Raw genomic sequence first — 13,075 nt, forward strand, 5'->3', positions numbered from 1 at the left:
AAACCCTTTATATTATGATTTGCCAATAATAATTTCCTAAGACTTTTTACTTCCATCCCCTTCTCACCATTCAATCTATAATAGCTCCTCAAATGCTGTGGCAATGCCAAACCAACAAGAAGCTTAACTGAATTTGAGAGAGAGACAGAGAGAAAAGGGAAAAGAAGAAGAGAGAAGTGGGAGAAGAGAAGAGGAGAAGAGAAGGAGAGAGAAGCAGGAGTGAGAGAGAGAAGCAAGAGAGAGAAAACAAGAAAGAGAGAAGGGGAGGAGAAGAGAGAGAGTGATAAAGAGAGAAGAGAGACAGAGAGAGAAGAAAGGGTGAGAAAGAAAAGAGTGAAAAAAGAAAGAGGGAGAAGGTGAAGAAGAGATGGAGAGTGAAAAAAGAAAGAGGGAGAAAGAGAAGGGAAAAGAGATGAGGGAGAAAAAGAAGAGCAGAGAAGAACTGGGAGCAAAAGAAGAGGAAAGAGAGAGGAGAAGGGAAAAAAAGAGGAAGAGAATGTAAAAAAAGAAAGCAAGAGTGGGAGAAGGAGAAGGAGAAAAAGAAGAGGAAAGGGAAAAAAGAAAGGGAGAAGGGAAGAGACAAAAGAAAAGATGGAGAAAAAAGAAAAGCAGAGAACAAAGGGGAGCAAGAGATGAGAAACAGAGAGGAGAAGAAAAGAAAGAAGAGGAAGAGAAAGTGAAAAAAGAAAGAGAAAAATAGATAGTAAAAAAAGAAAGAGGGAGATTGAGAAGAGAAGGGGACAAAAGAAAGTGAGAGAGAGGGAGAAGAGCAGAAAAGAAGGGGGAGCAAAAGAAGAGGAAGAGAAGAGAAGGCGAAAAAGAAAGCAAGAGGGGAAGAAGAGAGTGAAAAAAAGAAAGAGAAGAAGAAGAGAAAAGAAAGTAAACAAAAAGGAAAGAGAGAGGGAGAAAGAGAAAGTGAACAAAGAAAGTGAGAGAGGGAAAAGGAGAAGAAGAAGAGAGTGAAAAAGGAGAGAGCATGAGGGAAAAGAGAAGAGGAGAAAAAGAGAAGAGCAGAGAAGAAGGTGGAACAAGAGAAGAGGAAGAAAAGGGAAGGAAAGGGAAGGGAGGATAGAGGGAGACAGAGAAGAGAAAATAGAAGAGGAAGAGAAGAGCAGAGAAGAAGGGGGAGCAAGAGAAGAGAAAAGAAAGACAGTGGAGAAGGAGAAAGTGAAGAGAAGGTGAATAAGAAAGTGAGAGAGGGAGAAGAAAAAGAAGAAAAGGAGAGTGAAAAGAAGAGAGAGAGGAAGAAGGAGAAGGGAAAAGAGAAGAGCAGAGAAGATGGAAGAGCAAGAGAACAGAAACGAAAGAGAGGAAAAAGAGGCAGAGGAGAGGAGAGGAGACAGAGGTATAAGAAGAGGGGCTGAAAGAGAACAATAGAGTACAATGGTTGGAAGGGGGCAAGAGAGAGAGACTGAACAATACAGTGAAATGGGAAAAGGAAAGAGATCTGTAGGAAAGGTGTAGAAGATACTGAGAGATGGAAAAGGAGAAACAAACAAGAAGAGAGAAGAGGGAGATATAAATAAATGGAGGGAAGGGTGTGATAAACCCCGGGGGGCAATATGCAGGCAGCGAGAGCGATCAATCACTTTCACCGAGGGGCGAGTTGGGCGCAGGAATCTGCTGCATTTCATTCCTTATTTAAGAGCCTGTTAATGAAATGTGACCAGGCGTGCATATACACCATACATTACTGGGGGAGGCGGTTGCTGATCACTAATGCGCAGGGGGAGGAGCTATTATTAAAAGTGAGATGGACATTAATTAACCCCATGTCTCTCCTCCCTGCAAAAGCCTCACTGTCTGCGATTCTTGGAGAGGAACCCCGCTGCCTCCTTCCAGCCTTCCAGGGGTTAATGTGCTCCTTCCAGCCGTCGTTTGGCGGGCGGTAATTTTGCGCAGAGTTATGAGAGGTTCCAGTTAACTTTCTCATTTGGCTTAATGGGCCCCATCCCCAGAAACATGTGTAATGAATCCAATTAGAGGCAGTTAGGGACTTTTTCAGTTCACCTAAGTGTTTCATTTTGGCTGTTTATATAATTGCGGTAATCGCAGATTCGCTCCCTATGCGCTCCCCAGCCATCTGCTGTTTGTATATAGCGGCCCTGCTGGGGGAGCAGGAGGGAAGGGCTCTGGGACATGGCGGAGGAGTCAGACGTGACAAAACTGAAATTGCACCCTCCAACTCACCTCCACACTGAATGAAAGACATTCGGACATTTCCACTTGTTTTAAGAAAGTTATAAGCAGAGGACCTTTCAGGGGGACTGAAGGGAACTCCGACCCAGGGGCGGACTGACCATTTGGAAACTCGGGCACTGCCCGAGGGCCCGGGATTGGTAGGGGGCCCCATGAGATGCCCCTGGTACCTCCTTTTTCATAGGCTTTTTTGAGTTTGGGCAAGGACACAGGGGCCCCATGATCCCCTATTGCCCGGGGGCCCCATGAGTTGTCAGTCCGCCCCTCCTCCGACCAATGATAAAATGAGGGGTCAGGGGTGGATATAGTCAGTAAGGGGGCCCTGTGAGAGAACCACTTTTAGGTCCCCATTCATGTGGATGGGTAGATAGATAGACAGACAGATAGAGTGAGCCACAATTTTAACGCCCCGAATCCTTACCCCCTTTAGCTGCTGAGACAGCAACCAAAGGTGTACACATGCCGCGGCTGGAATTAAACCCCTAGTTGCTGTTGGTGGGTGCTGCCACCTGCCAATCATGACCCATCAAGTAAATGGGGGCCACTCTGCAAGCGCCCCCGCAACTGCATGCTTCTGCAGGGTCCAAGGGGTTAAAGCAGGTGGTGAGAAAACAACACAACCCGACCTGCTGTAATCCTTTGGCTGCAAGTGGCCTTGTTCACTTGAATGGGTCATGCTTGGCAGGTGCTACACCCACCAACCATGACAGGTTGTATAACTCCTGCTGCGGCATGTGTACACCCCTGGCCACTGTAGCTAAAAAGAGGTGCAGTTGTAGCGAGGGTGGTAAAAACGCATCTTAACTATAAGGTTTTACTACCCCCCCCCCCAAACTGCAAATACCTGCTTTCACGCTGATGCGCTGCAGTTTACCCACACTATGGGTACAGTTCAGTGCACCCAGGGCCAAGGATTAGGGGATACCATCAGTCGTCCTGTACAGGGCCCAGGCCAGCAGGAGGGCCCAGGCAGCTGTGTGAATCGAATGTAGGCAGGGACAGTAGGGTTAATTACCGGAACTGATTCTTTGTATGGCTCTCTCTGCAGCAGCTGAAAGTTGGCTTCTTCTTTCCTCTCCGCTGCCGCAGAGAGTGCTATACAGGGGATCGGTTCTAGTAATTGCCCCCCTGGCTGCACCCATTACCATCCCTGAGCACATTATGTTTCCCCTTGCTGCCCAGGCCCCCCTGTGTTCCCCAATCCACTCAGTGCTGCCGGCTTCCCTCCTCTCCTTCTCACCGGCAACAGCAAGCACACAATAGGATCCTTCAGGATGGAGAGTGAGAGAACGATCCAGTAAATATGTCACATTTTCCAGCCCCTTTTGTTCCTGAATGAACACAAAGAGTGATCATTACCCATCATACACTGTGTTCATTCATAACAGAAGCATAGTAAACTGTGTTGGCTGTATGGGGCCCCATGGTTTCTAACAGCAGCCCTGAGTGTACCTGAAGCTTTCCTGCGGGTTTGCTGCGCTTAGCCATAGACTTCTGTTATATCCTGTGTGTGAACGCAGCCCTGTACTATTCTGCCCATTGTATGGCTTCACACTGAGCTGAAGATCTCTTCATCCTGCTGCTGGCCCCACTCTGGAGACTGCTAGCCGGGATAAGAGGTGGGGTGCAGTTGGTGTCACTCGGCATGGGACAGGAGCCGCACTACAGAGGAGGCATCGGCTTATACGGCTGTGGCTCCAACTTTACATGTAGTCCCTCTGCACTGCACTCTGTGTGATGTTCTGGTATGGCGGGTCAGCAAGCCCAGACCGAGATCTACTGGTCACCTGGCTGGGATCTGCTGCTTGCTGACTCCCCCTATAGAGGATGGTGTGAAGGTCGGGGTGGTGGGGGGGATTTAGCTTCAGCACCACAAACAGCACAGAGACAGCCAAACCATCATCTCTGTCCATGGTGCTGAAAGAACAAACACCTCATCTATCAGAAGTAATGCCCCCCCCCCCCCCCATTCACACACTAACATTCTTATACATTTATATAGCTCTGACATATACCGCAGCGCTGTACAGAGATCACTGAGCCAGTCCCATTAGTCTCTGCACCAGAGGAGCTAACACTCTAATGCCCCTCCCCCCACCGTCACATCAGTCTCTGCACCAGAGGAGCTTACACTCTAATGCCCCCTCCCCCACAGTCACACACTATTATTATTATACATGTATATAGCTCTGACACAGGGGCGGACTGAACACTCGGAACTCGGGCACTGCTCGAGGGCCCGGGGTCAGTAGGGGGCCCCATGAGATGCTCCTGGTACCTTTCATAGGCTTTTTTGGGTGTGGTTTGAGCATGGGCGAGGATACAGGGGCCCCATGATCCCCTATTGCCCAGGGGCCCCATGAGTTTTCAGTCCGCCCCTGAGTCTGACTTATACCGCAGCGCTGTACAGAGAACACTGAGCCAGTCACGTCAGTCTCTGCACCAGAGGAGCTTACACTCTAATGTCTCCTCCCCCACAGTCACATCAGTCTCTGTACCAGAGGAGCTTACACTCTAATGTCTCCTCCCCCACAGTCACATCAGTCTCTGCACCAAAGGAGCTTACACTCTAATGTCCCCTCCCCCACAGTCACAAACTATTAATATACATTTACGTAGCTCTGACCTATACCATAGGGCTGTATAAAGAACATTGAGACAGTCTCTGCATCAGAGGAGCTTACACTCTAATGTCCCCCCACCTTCACACACTATTATTATATATTTATATACCTCAGACATATACCGCAGGGCTGTACAGAGAACACTGAGCCAGTCACATCAGTCTCTGTACCAGAGGAGCTTACACTCTAATGTCCCCTCCCCCACAGTCACATCAGTCTCTGTACCAGAGGAGCTTACACTCTAATGTCCCCTCCCCCACAGTCCCATCAGTCTGTGTACCAAAGGAGCTTACACTCTAATGTCCCCTCCCCCACAGTCCCATCAGTCTGTGTACCAGAGGAGCTTACACTCTAATGTCCCCTCCCCCCACAGTCACACACTATTATTATTATAGATTTATATAGCTCTGACATATACCGCAGTGCTGTACAGAGAACACTGACGATGAGTAGGCACTCTGGACAGGCACAACAGCCTGGAGCTCACAGCTTCACCAATATGTCAGCACAGGCGCCCCCTATACCTTTTCTCAGACATGTTTCAGAGGTTGAACCCCATGAGTGATTGTAATGTGAAGCTGTAAGGACAGAGATATAGGACCTATTGATAGGGGGGATATGATCACCATGTATAATACATAAGGGGGGATATGATCACCATGTATAATACATAAGGGGGGGATATGATCTCCATGTATAATACATAAGGGGGATATGATCTCCATGTATAATACATAAGGGGGATATGATCTCCATGTATAATACATAAGGGGGGATATGATCTCCATGTATAATACATAAGGGGGATATGATCTCCATGTATAATACATAAGGGGGGGATATGATCTCCATGTATAATACATAAGGGGGGGATATGATCTCCATGTATAATACATAAGGGGGGGGATATGATCTCCATGTATAATACATAAGGGGGGGATATGATCTCCATGTATAATACATAAGGGGGGATATGATCTCCATGTATAATACATAAGGGGGGATATGATCTCCATGTATAATACATAAGGGGGGGATATGATCTCCATGTATAATACATAAGGGGGGATATGATCTCCATGTATAATACATAAGGGGGGATATGATCACCATGTATAATACATAAGGGGGGGATATAATCTCCATGTATAATACATAAGGGGGGATATGATCTCCATGTATAATACATAAGGGGGGGATATGATCTCCATGTATAATACATAAGGGGGATATGATCTCCATGTATAATACATAAGGGGGGGATATGATCTCCATGTATAATACATAAGGGGGGATATGATCTCCATGTATAATACATAAGGGGGGGATATGATCTCCATGTATAATACATAAGGGGGATATGATCTCCATGTATAATACATAAGGGGGGGATATGATCTCCATGTATAATACATAAGGGGGGGGGGGATATGATCACCATGTATAATACATAAGGGGGGATATGATCTCCATGTATAATACATAAGGGGGGGATATGATCTCCATGTATAATACATAAGGGGGGGATATGATCACCATGTATAATACATAAGGGGGGATATGATCTCCATGTATAATACATAAGGGGGGGGATATGATCACCATGTATAATACATAAGGGGGGATATGATCTCCATGTATAATACATAAGGGGGGATATGATCTCCATGTACAATACATAAGGGGGGGATATGATCGCCATGTACAATACACAAGGGGGGATATGATCTCCATGTACAATACACAAGGGGGGATATGATCTCCATGTATAATACATAAGGGGGGGGATATGATCTCCATGTATAATACATAAGGGGGGATATGATCTCCATGTATAATACATAAGGGGGGGGGGGATATGATCACCATGTATAATACATAAGGGGGGATATGATCTCCATGTATAATACATAAGGGGGGGGGGGATATGATCACCATGTATAATACATAAGGGGGGGATATGATCTCCATGTATAATACATAAGGGGGGGATATGATCACCATGTATAATACATAAGGGGGGATATGATCTCCATGTATAATACATAAGGGGGATATGATCTCCATGTATAATACATAAGGGGGGATATGATCTCCATGTATAATACATAAGGGGGGATATGATCTCCAGGTATAATACATAAGGGGGGGATATGATCTCCATGTATAATACATAAGGGGGGGATATGATCTCCATGTACAATACACAAGGGGGGATATGATCACCATGTATAATACATAAGGGGGGGGGATATGATCTCCATGTATAATACATAAGGGGGGATATGATCTCCATGTACAAGGGGGGGATATGATCACCATGTATAATACATAAGGGGGGATATGATCTCCATGTATAATACATAAGGGGGGATATGATCTCCATGTACAATACATAAGGGGGGGATATGATCTCCATGTACAATACACAAGGGGGGATATGATCACCATGTATAATACATAAGGGGGGGATATGATCACCATGTATAATACATAAGGGGGGATATGATCTCCATGTATAATACATAAGGGGGGATATGATCTCCATGTATAATACATAAGGGGGATATGATCTCCATGTATAATACATAAGGGGGGATATGATCTCCATGTATAATACATAAGGGGGATATGATCTCCATGTATAATACATAAGGGGGGATATGATCTCCATGTATAATACATAAGGGGGATATGATCTCCATGTATAATACATAAGGGGGGGGATATGATCTCCATGTATAATACATAAGGGGGGGGGATATGATCTCCATGTACAATACATAAGGGGGGGGATATGATCTCCATGTATAATACATAAGGGGGATATGATCTCCATGTATAATACATAAGGGGGGATATGATCTCCATGTATAATACATAAGGGGGGATATGATCTCCATGTATAATACATAAGGGGGGATATGATCTCCATATATAATACATAAGGGGGGATATGATCACCATGTACAATACATAAGGGGGGATATGATCACCATGTATAATACATAAGGGGGGATATGATCACCATGTATAATACATAAGGGGGGGATATGATCACCATGTACAATACATAAGGGGGGATATGATCTCCATGTATAATACATAAGGGGGGATATGATCACCATGTATAATACAAAAGGGAGATATGATCTCCATGTATAATACATAAGGGGGGATATGATCGCCATGTATAATACATAAGGGGGGATATGATCTCCATGTATAATACATAAGGGGGGGATATGATCTCCATGTATAATACATAAGGGGGGATATGATCTCCATGTATAATACATAAGGGGGGATATGATCTCCATGTATAATACATAAGGGGGGATATGATCTCCATGTATAATACATAAGGGGGGATATGATCTCCATGTATAATACATAAGGGGGGGGGGATATGATCTCCATGTATAAATACATCAGTGGTTCATATAGTGAACTCGGTGTAGTTATTCCCCCTGAGGTCATCACAGAGGACAAGGGGGCGCTCTTTACGTCTGGAGGAAAAGAGATTTAATCTCCAAACACGGAAAGGTTTCTTCTCAGTGAGAGCTGTGAGAATGTGGAATAGACTCCCTCAAGTGTTGGTTGTTGCCAGATCAGTGGATTGCTGTAGGAAAGTCCTGGATTCTTTCTTGGATACACAGAATATAACTGGATATAACATTTATAGGGAAAGTTGATCCAGGGAATATCCGATTGCCTCTCGGGGGATCAGGAAGGAATTTTTTCCCCTGCAGGAGCAAATTGGATCGTGCTTTGCTGGGTTTTTTTGCCTTCTTCTGGATCAACTGTGGGTGTAGGATTGTAACTTTTTTCTTTTAATGGTTGAACTGGATGGACTTTTGTCTTTTTTCAGCCAGACTAACTATGTAACTATGTAACTATGTATGGTAATTTTTCTCCTTCACTGATGGACACTGATAGGCTGTAAAGTAAAACATGAGCACCTGCCCTTGGTCTATCCATTAAATACATGTCCTTCTACTATGGGGACTCAAATTTGTAGAGTTAGGACCACAGAATATCAGGGTGCCGTGATGTGGCTCTGTGGCTTACGTATGTATTTGCAAATATGTGCTAACTAAACCCCTGTTTTTAACGCATACTGTTAGACGGGTCAATTTGGTTGTTGGCAAGCTGGCTGGCGAGTTGTTTTTTTGAACACTTTTTTAATTTTTATTTTATACTGGCTTTGATAGGCTGCACTGATGGGCACTGATAGGTGGCACTGACTGGCAGCACTGATGGGCGGCACTGATGGGCAAAGGTGGCTGGCACCCTATCGATACATTGTGTGTCATGATATCCATACATTGTGTGTCATGATACTGATACATTGTGTGTCATGATACTTATACATTGTGTGTCATAATATCCATACATTGTGTGTCATGATACTGATACTTTGTGTGTCATGATACTGATACTTTGTGTGTCATGATACTGATACTTTGTGTGTCATGATACTGATACTTTGTGTGTCATGATATCGATACATTGTGTGTCATGATATCCATACACTGTGTGTCATGATACTGATACATTGTGTGTCATGATATCCATACACTGTGTGTCATGATACTGATACATTGTGTGTCATGATATCCATACACTGTGTGTCATGATACTGATACATTGTGTGTCATGATATCCATACACTGTGTGTCATGATACTGATACATTGTGTGTCATGATATCCATACACTGTGTGTCATGATACTGATACATTGTGTGTCATGATACTGATACATTGTGTGTCATGATACTGATACATTGTGTGTCATGATATCAATACATTGTGTGTCATGATACTGATACATTGTGTGTCATGATATCGATACATTGTGTGTCATGATACTGATACTTTGTGTGTCATGATACTGATACATTGTGTGTCATGATACTGATACATTGTGTGTCATGATATCCATATACTGTGTGTCATGATACTGATACATTGTGTGTCACGATACTGATACATTGTGTGTCACGATACTGATACATTGTGTGTCATGATACTGATACTTTGTGTGTCATGATACTGATACATTGTGTGTCATGATATCCATACATTGTGTGTCATGAATGATATCCATATACTGTGTGTCATGATACTGATACATTGTGTGTCATGATACTGATACATTGTGTGTCATGATACTGATACTTTGTGTGTCATGATATCCATATACTGTGTGTCATGATACTGATACATTGTGTGTCATGATACTGATACTTTGTGTGTCATGATATCCATATACTGTGTGTCATGATACCGATACATTGTGTGTCATGATACCGATACATTGTGTGTCATGATACCGATAAGGATCATGCAGGGCACTCTCTGGATCACATGGGGCCCCATCCATTGTATATGCTCATTGTTACAGATATACGTTCCATGTATAGCTCTAGATTAATATATACACTGCCTGGCCCCCTGGGTTCCCGGGGCCCGGATCTCCCCAGCTGAAGCAGACTGCGTCCCTCTAAAATGCGTCCCCCCTGGACCATCGCACAGATGCTTTGACACATTTCGAAAATGCGCAATCATGCTTGCTGGAAGACAGCCAGTCACAAGGGGCGATGCGTGGCTGTGCGCCAAACGGCCTGTTAACCCTTTCTGCAAGAGATAGATGGAAAATTCCACTGCGCTGGGATCCCGTGTGTCACGCCGTCACGGTGATCACATGATTAGGAAAGGTCCCGATCGAAAGAGGAGATTGGGACCTTTCTGTGAGTACCGAACATGTGTGCTGGGAGCATGCAGGGCGCGCACTCTCAGCATGTATGTTTTTTTTAACCACTTGCCTACCAGGCACTTATACCCCCTTCCTTACTAGGCCAATTTTCAGCTTTCAGCGCTGCCGCACTTTGATTGACAATTGCGCGGTCATGCGACATTGTACCCATATGAAATTTTGATCATTTTTTTCTCACAAATAGAGCTTTCTTTTGGTGGTATTTAATCACCACTGGGCGCTTTACTTTTTGCGCTATAAATAAAAAAAGTGCAAAAAATTTGAAAAAAAAAAAAGTTTATTTGTTTCTTTTATAAAATTTTTCAAACAGGTATTTTTTCTCCTTCACTGATGTGCGTTGATGAGGCAGCACTGATGGGCACTGATAGGCGGCACTGATGGGCACTGATAGGCAGCACTAAAGGGCACTGATAGGCAGTACTAATGAGGTGGCACGGATAGGCGGCACTGATAGACAGCACTAATTAGGGGTCACGGATAGGCGGCACTGATATGCAGCACTGATAGGCGACACTGATAGGTGACACTGATTATGGGTACTGATAGACGGCACTGACTGGCATCACTGCTGGGCACTGACTGGCGGCACTGACTGGCACAACCCCTGGGCACTGACTGGTGGCACTGACTGGCAGCACTGCTGGGCTGCACTGGTGGGTGGCACTGGTGGGCAGCACTGGTGGGTGGGCACAGGTGGGTGGCACTGGTGGGCACAGGTGGGTGGGCACAGGTGGGTGGCACTGCTGGGCACATGTAGGTGGCACTTCTGGGCACAGGTAGGTGGCACTGCAGAGTGGCACAGGTGGGTGCACTGCTGGGCACAGGTGGGGGCACTGCTGGGCACAGGTGGGTGCACTGCTGGGCACGGGTGGGCGGAGCTAGTGGGCGCACTGCTGGGCGGAACTTGCGGGTGTCACTGCTGGGCACCGATCATCAGGGCACTGATCATCAGTGCCCTGATGATCGGTGCCGATCCCCGCTCTGACAACTGCCGGTTCTCGGCAGTACTTTCCTCACGATCTGACAGTGTGAGGAAAGTGCAGCCGAGAACCGGCACTTGCATTTCCCTGTGATCAGCGTGTCATTGGACACCGCTGATCACGTGGTAAAAGGCCGGTATGATCGGCCTTTTACCACATCTCGTGATCAGCTGTGTCCGTAGGATCACTGAGATCACAGGGAAATGCAAGTGCCGTAGGATCACGGAGATCGCCGGGTGCGCGCCCCCTGGGGCGCGCAGGAGAGCGCGTTCTGGGGGGACGTCATATGACGTCCACCCAGAACTGGCCGGCCGCAGTGCAGCCGTCATTCGGCTATCTGCGGTCGGCAGGTAGTTAATAGAACACAAATGTGCGGCCGCTCGGCGTCTAGGCCCAGACGCCGGGAGGCCACACATTTGCGTTCTGCCGGCACCAAGAGGTTAAATAGGGACATGTACATTCCAGTGCAGTTTTGGTGTGTTCCAGTACTTTTTTCTCTGCAACCGGAACGAACTGGAACTGCAAGCGCTTGGTATGAACTAGGGGTGGACTGACAACACAAGGAGCCCTCGAGCAATAGGAAATCATGGGGCCCCTTTGTCCTTGCCCACACTCAAACCACACCCAAAAAAGTCTATGAAAGGTACCAGGGGCATCTCATGGGGCCCCCTACTGACCTCGGGCCCTCAGGCAGTGCCCGGGTGCCCAAATGGTCAGTGCGCCCCTGGTGTGAACTATGACATTGACAACCATATCACCTACTTTCTGTGCGTTTTTTGGATGCAGCGCAAAAAAAGGCAACTGAAAATGCATGGAGTGTGAACTGGGCCTGAAACGTTCTTTTTGGATAGAGTAGGGTATGGCTGGAACCCCATTGGGGGGGATTCTCCTTCATTTCCCATCCCCGAGGCTCAGCAGGATACAGCACTACAGTATAGGTTGGCTCTATAGATACAGGCGACTCACCTATATGTCGGCCCCACATGTGGTAATAGAAGGAGATGCAGTAGGACGAAGCTTTGGGTGGTTTCAGTTTAATCAGGGTCACGTTGTACATGGGACTGATAAGCCGCGCCCTGTCCCCCGCCTTCCGCGGCGATGACGCCTCGATGAACATGAAGAAACCTGGAGGAAGAGACCGACTCTGGTAAATTCAGAATGTCTTCACACATTTTTTAAACCCCCCTTTAAAGGGGACCTGTCATCGGATATATTCTTTTAGATCCATGCATGCTCAGCAATATGTCATTGTAGCACTTCTAGGTATTTATTACTTCACAAAGAGATCACAGTACTCCCCCCCCCGACAATGAGCTCATCCACTTTTCTCTCCAGAAGGACAGAACCACCTTTGTTCCGGCATCACCCGGCACCTCCAGCTGTTTGTTCTAGCATTCTATCAACCAGGGATATGAATCTTGTGATGCTAGTGTGACGGGCGAAATTGTCAGGCTGCGGTTCATAGTGACTGGAGATCAATTTGCATCGTTGG

The 13,075-nt window shown here is 46.0% G+C and overlaps 1 protein-coding gene across 1 annotated transcript in view; it reads right to left on the reverse strand.

The window, feature by feature from the left end:
• The window catches only part of LOC149437407 (MAM domain-containing glycosylphosphatidylinositol anchor protein 1-like), a 51,039-nt gene extending 38,335 nt beyond the window's left edge, over positions 1-12,704 (reverse strand). Inside the window, exon 1 of the mRNA XM_089660950.1 lies at positions 12,550-12,704. Coding sequence (XP_089517076.1) covers positions 12,550-12,700 — 151 coding nt within the window. The 5' untranslated portion in view covers positions 12,701-12,704. The remainder of the gene's footprint in view (positions 1-12,549) is intronic.
• Between the last annotated feature and the right edge of the window lie 371 nt (positions 12,705-13,075).

Source organism: Staurois parvus, unplaced genomic scaffold (assembly GCF_062004578.1).
Source record: "Staurois parvus isolate SC_StPar_1 unplaced genomic scaffold, SC_StPar_1.0 ptg001294l, whole genome shotgun sequence".
In the NCBI taxonomy this organism is placed as follows: domain Eukaryota; kingdom Metazoa; phylum Chordata; class Amphibia; order Anura; family Ranidae; genus Staurois; species Staurois parvus.